The sequence below is a fragment of the Hippocampus bargibanti genome, linkage group LG17 (assembly GCF_051943395.1).
Source record: "Hippocampus bargibanti isolate YZ-2025 linkage group LG17, ASM5194339v1, whole genome shotgun sequence".
In the NCBI taxonomy this organism is placed as follows: Eukaryota; Metazoa; Chordata; class Actinopteri; order Syngnathiformes; family Syngnathidae; genus Hippocampus; species Hippocampus bargibanti.
Window position 1 is genome coordinate 8,624,925 of NC_142750.1, and position 12,576 is coordinate 8,637,500.

At 38.7% G+C, this 12,576-nt stretch overlaps 1 protein-coding gene and 1 non-coding gene across 2 annotated transcripts; one reads left to right on the forward strand and one right to left on the reverse strand.

Annotated features, from left to right (window-relative positions):
* Positions 1–125: 125 nt before the first annotated feature.
* On the reverse strand, positions 126–4,370 carry aanat2 (aralkylamine N-acetyltransferase 2). The gene is made up of 3 exons (XM_089018821.1): positions 3,777–4,370; positions 1,963–2,117; positions 126–1,038 (listed from the first exon to the last, which is right to left on the reverse strand). The coding sequence occupies exons 1-3, from the start codon at positions 4,069–4,071 to the stop codon at positions 733–735; spliced, it is 756 nt and encodes a 251-aa protein (XP_088874947.1). The 5' UTR covers positions 4,072–4,370; the 3' UTR covers positions 126–732.
* Positions 4,371–10,159: 5,789 nt separating this feature from the next.
* On the forward strand, positions 10,160–10,231 carry trnaa-ugc (transfer RNA alanine (anticodon UGC)). The gene has a single exon. It is a non-coding gene; the product is annotated as a tRNA-Ala (tRNA).
* The last annotated feature ends 2,345 nt before the right edge of the window (positions 10,232–12,576 follow it).

Below are 12,576 nucleotides of genomic sequence, written 5' to 3' on the forward strand. Positions count from 1 at the left end.
TGTGTGTTAGTCTTTATTATTAATTCACACGGAGATTCAGCAAAACTGCCATCCTAAATAACAAGATGCAGCATTTGTTTTCTCCACAAACTCAGCAAAGTGTAAAAAATTGCCTTGACAATCTGATTTTATATAGGCAGCGTCAGTTGTAGAGGAAGTCGCGGCGATAAAGCAATTTCGCACATAACTCAGCAAAAGATGGACATTTGACACTGCTATGCCTTATCAGGCAGATTTGTGACTGAAAACCGGATAAAGAGAAATATATGGGACTACTACATTCCACACAGAGATTACGTCGTCGGATTTATCACCAACGGCTTGACGTTGACGTTGCTTTTCACACAGAATTCAGCACTGGAAGAATATCGCTGTGTCTGATAGTACATTTAGGCAAAAAATCCATCCAGCTCATAACCCAGTCGTCTCAGTATTCATGCAGCTTTGGCTTTTACACGGAACCCAACAAAAAAGAGACATTGTAATCATGTGTGGAATTTCACACGGACATCAGCGTTGTTGGAGACATGGCATTTAGTTGCACAGAACCCACTGAAGAGTTTATAATGCAGTGGCTGCTTTCTTTTGCCTTTTGTACAAAACCCAGCCAAGGAAGGACTTTGCAGTGCTGCTTTCGCACAGTCTGCATGTTGAAACAGAAAACCCAACTTCAATTTGGTGAAGGCCATGAGTGGGAGGTGGGGGCGAGGGGGTCTTTCAGGTTGGGCGGCGCTAGCAGCCACTATTCCGCCTGGCGTACGCCTGCCCGCCGAGCAAATACACCATCTCTTTGAAGCGCATGTTGGACACGCTAATGGCCGACGGGCCTTTCTCCTTGAAGCCGGCCTTGCGGTAGAAGGGCACCAGGAAGTCCTCGCATATCAGCAGGGCACGGCGAGGGTGCGGCATACAACGCAGGTACTGCAGGTAGCGCCACAGCAGGATGGAGCCTTTGCCTTGTTGACGGCAGTGGCGGTGCACCGACAGCACGTGGATGTGCACCGTTGACGTGTTGGGCACGTGCAGCGTCATGGCCTCCTGTGGACCGCCCACCCAAAAAAGAAAGAAAAAAATCTTGGTCATTCTAATTAACTCATTCATTCCTAGACAATGTGCAAAATTGTGTCCACTGCAGTGCCAGGGTTTTTGTCATTTTCACTCAAATTCCAAGACCCACAGAATATTTAGTTTTAGGGCTGCATAAATATTCAATTCAGTGTAAAAAAATCTTAGACTCTATTCTTTCATCAGAAAAAAACGTTAATTCCTAAGTTATATGGGTCTGGAGTTATCTGAGCTTGAAATGGGGGCAGAATGCAATACATACATATTTATTTATATAGTGATTTAACAACAGCTGAAGCTGTAACAAAGCGCTAACATGGACAAAAGGCAAATGCTGCTCCCGCGTGGAAGGGAAAAACATTGCACTTTATCAGCACCCAAGCATGGAAAAAAAAAACAAAAAAAAAAACAGAAGAAATTCGGGAATGGCACTCCATGTCACACTTTTCAATTCTCAAATGAATTAGGAAATGCCAGCGAATAAATTAAAAGTCGATTATTTTATTGATGAGAAGGTTTCTTCAGCCGTCATTTGTACTTCTTTGATGGTGTCGGACGTTTTGCTTCTTATCCAAGAGGCTTCGTCAGCGAACTAAAATATTTTGCTGGCAGTTTTGGCCCTATGTATATCCCTACTGCCCAGACATGGCGGTGCCAGACTCTGCTATGATTGGTCCCTGCTCTCTTGGATAAGAAGCGAAACGTCCGACACCTTCAAAGAAGTACAGATGACGGCTGAAGAAACCTTTTCATCGATGGACCGCTCCTGAACGACTGAGTTTACACAGCTGTAGATTATTTTAGTCATCCACCACAGAAACACGTCATTTTTCTAAGTGAAGTCATTTGTCGTTACATTGCCCAGTCACCCTTGCTGACTGTGTGGCGCATTGTTACCTGGGAAAGCCTCTCCTTGTCCCAACCTGTACCGATGATGAAGGCGACCAACTGGCCCTCCTCAAACCAACCCAGCGACAGCTCAGGGCATTGATCCACAAAGTGGAGCACCTCTTCCAGGGTCAAAGGGCACTCGCCGGACACCGAGATGAAAGCTGGCGAGGAGAGATGATAATACGCAGGTCATGACGGAAACATTTTCACTATCATAAATCATTGTCATGAACACTTTCATGCGCCCTTTAACCCACAGGTGTCAAACTCATGGCTTGGGGGCGGATCTGGCGGACGCATCATTTAATACGGCCCATAAATCAAACACGGCTACTTGTCAAAATATGCACCAAAATGGCAACTATGATTACAGCAACTTAACTCATTCACTGCCAGGCCATGTGCAAAAAAATATGCCCACTCCAGTGCCAGGGTTTTTGTCATTTTCACTCAAATTCCAGCACCCACAGAATATTGAGTTTTAGGACTACATAAACAGTCAATACAGCGTAAGAAACCTTACATGCTCTTCTTTCCTGGGAAAAAAAAGTTATATAGGTCTGGAGTTGGATGGATGGATTTTTTTAGATTTTAAGACATTTTTAGATTTTAAACACACATTTTTAGATTTTAAACATACAGTTGGACATTTTCTCATTTGGGAAGTGTTTGAAAATCATCTAAACTCAACATTGTATCAGCGCTTGAATGCACTTCATTAACTCATTCACTGCCAGACGCGCGCAAAAATGAGTCCACTCCAGTGCCCGGGTTTTTGTCATTGTCACTCAAATTGGAGGACCCACAGAATATTGAGTTTTCGGACTACCTAAACATTCAATGCAGTGTAAGAAACCTTGGACTCTCTCCTCTCATCAGAAAAAAAATATTAATTCCTAAATTATATAGGTCCGGAGTTATATGAGCTTGAAATTGGGCCGTCTGTCCAGAATACAATACAATACATATTGATTTATATAGAGCTTTAAGAACTTTAAAGCTGTAACAAAGCGCTAACATGGACATGACTGTAAAGTGACCTTGAGAGTTTTGGTGTGTAGAAATTAAATGTATTATTACTATTATTATTATTATTAATGTTGTTGTGTAATGATGATCATTTTATTTATTTTCACTTCTGGGTTTAGTGAACGCTCGCTGGTGTGGCTCCCGCTGCTCACCCACAGAAAAAAAAATATCCCGTGACTGTAAAGTGACCTTGAGAGTTTTGAAAGGCGCTTAAAAATGAAATGTATTATTATTCTTGTTATTATTCAAAGGCAAATGCTGCCCCCTCGAAAAAGGGGAAAAATATTGTCAGAGGTCTGACCAGCGCTTTATCGGCACCGCCCGCAAAAAAAACTGAACAAACTCAGGAATGGTGCTCCACGTCACACTTTTTAATTCCCAAATAAATTCGGGAATGGCAGCGAATACATTAAATAATAGTTGAAGAAAGTGTTATTGACTTTGTTTTTTAAATATGGTTTCTGTCATAATTATGAATTTCCTCTTTTTTTTCATAACTTCGCTGCTTTGCAATGTAAATTTCTCCACTGCGAGATGAATAAAGACACATCCAATCCAATCAAAAAATGGGTTTGACACACTTGCTGTCATCTGTAAGCACTATAAACTGGAGCGACCGCTACAAGTTTTTGTTTTTTTTTGTTTGTTTAATTTAGGATTAAACAATAAGCCCAATCACGAAATGTCACCCTGACAGTTTTAGCAAATATGATCAAATGTTGATGTATTATTATTTTTGGGGGTGATTGACAATGTAAACAACAGTAATAATGGATAGATAGAATGCCCACCTTCTCTCTCAATCTCAAACACGCTGATGGCGTCCTGAGGCGTGAGGTTCCTGAACTCGCTGGCCGGCAGCGTGTGTCGCCTCTGCCGAAGAGGACTGACCACCCGTACGGGCGTCTTCAGGAAGAAAGACTTGAGAAAGGGCGACGAGACACTCAGGTGCTGGCTCATGATGTCCAATCGACACGCGAGATGCAAAAATGTGGAGCTCTTTTTTGCTGGTCCGCACACTTGAGGGCTGAGGGACGACGACGGGCGTTTGCGCAAATCCTTGCCGGCAACGTGACACCTGCTCATTTTCTGTCTTCTAATCCCGCCCCGTGACGGACATTTGCTGGGTGCATCCGGCCTAAATATTTTTTACGGGACCACTTTGACAAATGGGTCTCAGAACCTCATGCTCCAAAAGTGCTGCGTGTGCGGATGAGCAATTCCTGCAGAAATTGCGAGTGAATAGTAAAAAGGTGAATGTGAAAATATGACAGCATGTTTTGATCTATTTTTTTCACAGAATGTTCTTTTTTTCCTCCTGATTTTTGCTTGGATCTACATTTTTGCTGATTTTTTAATAGATATTTATAGATTTTTTAACTTGTTTTGGGGGGTGTTTTTTAATTTGTTTTTTGTTGTTTTTTTTTCACATTAGATTTTTAGTTATTTTTCTTTATCCGTGGTTAATTTTTCATTGTTCTTGATTTTTTTTTTTACCTAATATATTTCGATTGTCTTTTTTGGAGGGATGATTTTTGTTTTTTTTTTTGTTTTTTTTTTTTTTACGTTACCAGTTATTCATTCATTTATGGTTGATTTTATTTATTTTTTCATTCATTATGTATGTGTTTTTTTAGGAAGGAACCAGGTGACAAATTGTACTATTCTCCAGTGCTGACTTGCTTTGCTTGCTGAAGATGCAGACTAGTATATTATCTATCTATCTATCTATCTATCTATCTATCTATCGAACTATCTCAATAGCTAGCTCGCTATCTAGCTCTCTAGCTAAATAGAGCAAGCGTTACAGAAAATGGATGGCTAGATGAAACATGTCTAAAATGGCTGTAAACGTACAAATTCAGAATTGACTTGTGGCAGAAAAACTTCACAAAAAGTTTCACACACTTCCCAAAATCTAACATTTTTCCTTGGTCCTAGCTACAGCCGTACCTTAATAACGCTTGTAGTAACTGCTCGTTTTTGTGTGTGTGTGTGTACTTCAAAAACTTCATGCTGACTAACTCTAGCTAGCTCTCTAGCTAGCTATCTAGGTCTCTAGCCAGATAGCTAACTATCTAGGTCTCTATCTAGATAGCTAGCTATTTATCTATCTTGCTAGCTATCTCGCTAGCTATCTGTCCATTTGTTCATTTATATACTGGTAGTACTTGGTCTATTTTGAGGCAACATGGCATCCTTGGATACATCTGCCAGACTATGTTATTCTTAATTTCTTCTCTACACTTTACACGTGCGGCTTCCAGATAGCATGTTGCTCTTTGAGAAAGAACTCGTTTGGATGTTGGAGCATGATTTTCGAGTGAGTGTCTGAGGTATTGTTGCGGGCAGTGCCCACGTTTCTAGAGATCGGGGGCACGAGGAGCTAATTGAATCGTACATTGGGCGATCTGCTCGGCTTGCTGTTTGGCTGATTTGACCCCTTGAAAGAGGTTTAAAGGCACGCTAATGAAATGGAGCTCAACGTGTTGACATTAGGACTCCCAAAACCTCACACGTGCCAAATGACCCGATGTGGCAAAAGGGCGGAATATTCAGAACAACTGACTCAGAAGGCTATGTTCCATCTTTTTGTGAATTCAATGCTTAAGTCTCTCTCCTGCTACTTTTAGTACTGTTAAACAATTTAGACAAATGACAACAATAAAACAGTTCCTTAAAGGACAACCGACACCATTTTTTTGTTTCCTAACTGACATCAGAAAAACGTTTGATAGCATCTAAAATACCCAAACACGCAGGCTGATATTTTTAGCCCAATTGCAAAACACCAATAAAAATGAGTTAGTGTCCCAAAACTACTTCAAAATGACTTCGGAGATAGCGAGTTTCAGAAGGTCCCGCCCCCTCGTTCGTGACGTCAAGGCAGGACGTCTTGCCTTGCTCGAGAATCAAAACAATGGCTTCAGATTCGGAGAAGATGCTTTCTTGTTACTCATGCAGTTATGAATATGATTCAAATAGTTCTGAACAGGAAAGCATAAATGTTTTCAATGGATTAAAGAAGTCCTTCCATATCAATTCGAGCCGTCAGGACTAAAATGTAGCGTCCTGGAAATGCACAAGATGGCGCCGAAGCTCTGTTGGAAATGGGCTGATTTGTCTGCTGGGAATTTGTGTCAACTACTATCAAATAGTAGTCTTGGTCCGACACACAACGATTCACCATCGCTTTATTTATGTGTTTTCCTTCTAATTTCATCATCAACACGGATCAACATGAAGTTTTCAGAGCAAACAAAGTACCCAAAATGCATTGTGTGTCCTTTCTTGTTCAGGGGCGTTCCTTCCGTGACGTGACGTCAGGCATCGTCATCAACTCGAAAACAAGACTTCCTGACTATTCAGCGCGAGTCTTAAAAGGTAAAATATAGCTATATGCGGTGGTATCTTCGTAAAATACGCTCAGTAAAAGTCATTTGAAGCCAGAAATATTAATTTGTTGGAATGAACCACTGCCTATATATAGATGAATATACTGTATTAACAATGCGCATGATCTTAAACCCTTCTCTGGAGTTATTATAACCTGATTTTTTTTCTATCAGTCTGCTTATGTGGAGCTCAAAAAAGGTGACGACGCGACATCTTACTAATGAGGATTAACTGTGGTTTAATGTCAACCCAGCATGCAGTAGCTACAGCCAGCTAATCACGTTCCAGAGAGGAGGTGACCTTCTGTTACGCAGAGGTGGCATCACGTGTACAAAGAACACTAATGCTAAAGCTAAATAGCCTTAATTTAGCATATCATTGCTAAATTTGTGTATGCAATTGATATTTGAAGAATTAAATTTAGGTGTGGAGTTTGTATGTTCTGCCCGGGTGTTGTGTGAGTTTTGTACAGGTACTCTGGTTTCCTCCCACCTGGCAGGTTGATTGAAAAGTCCAAATTGTTCGTAAGTGACAGTGTGAATCCTGTAGTGATGGAAACTGAAGCATCATGAAGCAACAAGTCTTTCCATTCAAAGGGTTCGGCTCTGGGCCGAAGCATCGTGAGGCTTCATTTCTTCTATTGCGTCATCATGTGGAAAATAAATGTCATGACAGAGAGGTTGATGAAAATTATACCATTGATTTGATAGGGTCAAAATGTACTGAATAGGATTAGGGCCAACAAAAAAAGTTGGTTAGATTCTCAATTTTATTGAAGAAATATGACTTTTCAGTCAGCATAGTGGATTTAGGAAGCTCTTCAAGTCATGTGATAAATACAGAGCGTTGTGTCAGGAAGGGCATCCGACGTAAAAGCTTGGCCAAAACAAACATGCGGATCAAACCTCTAAAGATGGAGGACACTGATTTGCTGTGGCGACCCCTTGAAGGGAAAAGCCGAAAGGAAAAGAGGATTCTCATTTTAAAGTCAGAATTTGGAAATAAACTATGAGTTGGTGATGACATAGAAAGTCCGTCTCGCGAGGTTTTGAATATAGCAACTCACATTCCAAGGCTTAGGGCTTGACCACAAGCGTAATCAACACATGCCTCAAAAATTGCTTTGCACAGCAGAGCATATCAGTAATGTATAGTAAGGCAGTATTAGCTTGGAAAAAAAGCCCACGTATAGTAAGGCGTTTTAAGCCCGAAAAAAACGACTATGTATAGTAAGGCGGCGTTAGCCTGAAAAAAAAACCCACCATGTATAGTAAGGCGTTTTAGCAACAAAAAAAATGTATAGTGAGGTGTTTTTAGCCCGGAAAAAAACGACCATGTATACTAAGGCGTTTTTAGCCGAAAAAAACGACCATGTATAGTAAGGCGTTTTTAGCCGAAAAAAAACGACCATGTATAGTAAGGTGTTTTTATCCCCCCCCCCCCCCCCTCAAAAAAACAACAACCATGTATCGGAAGGCGTTTTAGCCCCCCCAAAAAAACACCATGTAGAGTAAGGCGTTTTTAGCCCAAAAAAAAACACCATGTATAGTAAGTCATTTTGAGGCCAGAACACCGACCATGTATAGTGAAAAAAACGACCATGTATAGTAAGGCGTTTTTAGCCTAAAAAAACAACCATGTATAGTAAGGCTTTTTTTTCTCCCGAAAAAAACGACCATGTATAGTAAGGTGTTTTTAGCCTAAAAAACAACCATGTATATATAGTAAGGCGTTTTTAGCCTAAAAAACAACCATGTATACTAAGGCGTTTTTAGCCGAAAAAAACGACCATGTATAGTAAGGCGTTTTTAACCAGAAAAAACAATCATGTAGAGTAATGCATTTTGACCCCCCAAAAAATGACCATGTATATAATAAGGCTTTTTTTTCTCCCGAAAAAAACGACCATGTATAGTAAGGCGTTTTTAGCCTAAAAAAACAACCATGTATTGTAAGGCGTTTTTAGCCTAAAAAAACAACCATGTATAGTAAGGCGTTTTTAGCCTAAAAAACGACCATGTATAGTAAGGCTTTTTTTCTCCCGAAAAAAACAACCATGTATAGTAAGGCGTTTTTAGCCTAAAAAACGACCATGTATAGTAAGGCTTTTTTTTGTCCCGAAAAAAACGACCATGTATAGTAAGGCGTTTTTAGCCTAAAAAACGACCATGTATAGTAAGGCTTTTTTTCTCCCGAAAAAAACGACCATGTATAGTAAGGCTTTTTTTCTCCAGAAAAAAACGACCATGTATAGTAAGGCGTTTTTAGCCTAAAAAAACAACCATGTATAGTAAGGCTTTTTTTTCTCTCGAAAAAAACAACCATGTATAGTAAGGCGTTTTTAGCCTAAAAAACGACCATGTATAGTAAGGCTTTTTTTCTCCCGAAACAAACGACCATGTATAGTAAGTCGTTTTTAGCCTAAAAAAACAACCATGTATAGTAAGGCGTTTTTAGCCTAAAAAAACAACCATGTATAGTAAGGCTTTTTTTTCTCCCGAAAAAAACGACCATGTATAGTAAGGTGTTTTTAGCCTAAAAAACAACCATGTATATATAGTAAGGCGTTTTTAGCCTAAAAAACAACCATGTATACTAAGGCGTTTTTAGCTGAAAAAAACGACCATGTATAGTAAGGCGTTTTTAACCAGAAAAAACAATCATGTAGAGTAATGCATTTTGACCCCCCAAAAAATGACCATGTATATAATAAGGCTTTTTTTTCTCCCGAAAAAAACGACCATGTATAGTAAGGCGTTTTTAGCCTAAAAAAACAACCATGTATTGTAAGGCGTTTTTAGCCTAAAAAAACAACCATGTATAGTAAGGCGTTTTTAGCCTAAAAAACGACCATGTATAGTAAGGCTTTTTTTCTCCTGAAAAAAAACGACCATGTATAGTAAGGCTTTTTTTTCTCCCGAAAAAAACAACCATGTATAGTAAGGCGTTTTTAGCCTAAAAAAACGACCATGTATAGTAAGGCTTTTTTTTGTCCCGAAAAAAACGACCATGTATAGTAAGGCGTTTTTAGCCTAAAAAACGACCATGTATAGTAAGGCTTTTTTTCTCCCGAAAAAAACGACCATGTATAGTAAGGCTTTTTTTCTCCAGAAAAAAACGAGCATGTATAGTAAGGCGTTTTTAGCCTAAAAAAACAACCATGTATAGTAAGGCGTTTTTAGCCTAAAAAACGACCATGTATAGTAAGGCTTTTTTTCTCCCGAAACAAACGACCATGTATAGTAAGTCGTTTTTAGCCTAAAAAAACAACTATGTATAGTAAGGCGTTTTTAGCCTAAAAAAACAACCATGTATAGTAAGGCTTTTTTTTCTCCCGAAAAAAACGACCATGTATAGTAAGGCGTTTTTAGCCTAAAAAACGACCATGTATAGTAAGGCTTTTTTTTGTCCCGAAAAAAAACGACCATGTATAGTAAGGCTTTTTTTCTCACGAAAAAAACGACCACGTATAGTAAGGTGTTTTTAGCCTAAAAAACGACCATCTATAGTAAGGCTTTTTTTTGTCCCGAAAAAAACAACCATGTATAGTAAGGCGTTTTTAGCCTAAAAAACGACCATGTATAGTAAGGCTTTTTTTCTCCCGAAAAAGACGACCTAAAAAAACCACCATGTATAGTAAGGTGTTTTTAGCCTAAAAAAACCGACCATGTATAGTAAGGCTTTTTTTACTCCCGAAAAAAACGACCATGTATAGTAAGGCGTTTTTAGTCTAAAAGAAAACGACCATGTACTATTGGCACTTTTTGACTGGTGAAATGTGGATGTAGCTCAGTGGGAGAGTGCATGCTTTGCATGCATGAGGTCGTGGGTTCAATCCCCATCATCTCCACTTTTATTTTTTGCAAATTTTCTCATTGTGGAACTACGAAAGGCTTTCTTATTCTTATTTAAAAAATGACAATGTTTTTATCACAAAAAACCTACCTTGTAAAGTAAGTCGTTTGTCGCGGGAAAAAAAGCATGTATAGTAAGGAATTTTTAGACCAAAAAAAACATGTATAGTAAGGCATTTCTAGCCCCCCCCCCCAAAAAAAACAACAAAAACGACCATGTATGCAAGTATAAGCCGTTTTTAGCCCGAAAAAGCGACCATGTATAGGAAGGCGTTTTTATCCTAAAAAAACCACCATGTATAGTAAGGTGTTTTTAGCCCAAAAAACAACCATGTATAGTAAGGCGTTTTTCGCCTAAAAAACGAGCATGTATAGTAAGGTTTTTTTCTCCCGAAAAAAAACAACCATGTATAGTAAGGTGTTTTTCGCCTAAAAAACGAGCATGTATAGTAAGGTGTTTTGAGCCTAAAAAAACGACCATGTATAGTAAGGCTTTTTTCTCCCGAAAAACACAACCATGTATAGTAAGGCGTTTTTATCCTAAAAAACGAGCATGTATAGTAAGGCTTTTTTTGTCCCGAAAAAAACCACCATGTATAGTAAGGCGTTTTTAGCCTAAAAAACGACCATGTATAGTAAGGCTTTTTTTTCTCCCGAAAAAAAACCACCATGTATAGTAAGGTGTTTTTAGCCTAAAAAAACAACCATGTATAGTAAGGCTTTTTTTCTCCCGAAAAAAACGACCATGTATAGTAAGGCTTTTTTTCTCCAGAAAAAAACGAGCATGTATAGTAAGGCGTTTTTAGCCTAAAAAACGACCATGTATAGTAAGGCTTTTTTTGTCCCGAAAAAAACGACCATGTATAGTAAGGCGTTTTTAGCCTAAAAAAACAACCATGTATAGTAAGGCTTTTTTTTGTCCCGAAAAAACCGACCATGTATAGTAAGGCTTTTTTTCTCCCGAAAAACACAACCATGTATAGTAAGGCGTTTTTAGCCTAAAAAACGAGCATGTATAGTAAGGCTTTTTTTTCTCCAGAAAAAAACAACCATGTATAGTAAGGTGTTTTTAGCCTAAAAAAACAACCATGTATAGTAAGGCGTTTTTAGCCTAAAAAACGACCATGTATAGTAAGGCTTTTTTTGTCCCGAAAAAAACGATCATGTATAGTAAGGCGTTTTTAGCCTAAAAAAACAACCATGTATAGTAAGGCACTTTGACCCCAAAAAAACGACCATGTATAGTAAGGCGTTTTCAGCCCCGAAAAAAACACCCATGTATAGTAAGGCGTTTTTAGCCTAAAAAACGAGCATGTATAGTAAGGCTTTTTTTTGTCCCGAAAAAAACGACCATGTATAGTAAGGCTTTTTTTCTCCCGAAAAACACAACCATGTATAGTAAGGCTTTTTTTCTCCCGAAAAAAAACACCATGTATAGTAAGGCGTTTTTAGCCTAAAAAACGACCATGTATAGTAAGGCTTTTTTTTCTCCCGAAAAAAACGACCATGTATAGTAAGGCGTTTTTTCTCCCGAAAAAAACCACCATGTATAGTAAGGCGTTTTTAGCCTAAAAAACGACCATGTATAGTAAGGCTTTTTTTTTCTCCCGAAAAACACAACCATGTATAGTAAGGCTTTTTTTTCTCCCGAAAAAAACGACCATGTATAGTAAGGCATTTTTAGCCTAAAAAAACAACCATGTATTGTAAGGCGTTTTTAGCCTAAAAAAACAACCATGTATAGTAAGGCGTTTTTAGCCTAAAAAACGACCATGTATAGTAAGGCTTTTTTTTCTCCCGAAAAACACAACCATGTATAGTAAGGCTTTTTTTTCTCCCGAAAAAAACCACCATGTATAGTAAGGCGTTTTTAGCCTAAAAAACGACCATGTATAGTAAGGCTTTTTTTTCTCCCGAAAAAAACGACCATGTATAGTAAGGCGTTTTTAGCCTAAAAAACGACCATGTATAGTAAGGCTTTTTTTCTCCTGAAAAAAACGACCATGTATAATAAGGCGTTTTTAGCCCCATCAAAAAAGGACCATGTATAGTAAGGCTTTTTTTCTCCCGAAAAAAACGACCATGTATAGTAAGGCGTTTTTAGCCCCATCAAAAAACGACCATGTATAGTAAGGCTTTTTTTCTCCCGAAAAAAACGACCATGTATAGTAAGGCATTTTTAGCCGAAAAAAACACCATGTATAGTAAGGCTTTTTTTTCTCCCGAAAAAAACGACCATGTATACTATACATGGTCGTTTTTTGGGAGCTAAAAGTGCCTTACTACACATGGTCGTTTTTTTGGGTCAAAATGCCTTACTATACATGGTGTTTTTTTCGGC

Excerpts from the sequence above, each read along its gene's own strand:
- aanat2 (XM_089018821.1), bottom strand. The coding sequence starts at position 4,071 with ATGAGCAGGTGTCACGTTGCCGGCAAGGATTTGCGCAAACGCCCGTCG. Across the intron at positions 2,118-3,776 it reads GTTTGAGATTGAGAGAGAAG|CTTTCATCTCGGTGTCCGGC; the intron begins GTGGGCATTCTA and ends TCTCCTCGCCAG. Across the intron at positions 1,039-1,962 it reads ACAAGGAGAGGCTTTCCCAG|GAGGCCATGACGCTGCACGT; the intron begins GTAACAATGCGC and ends GGCGGTCCACAG.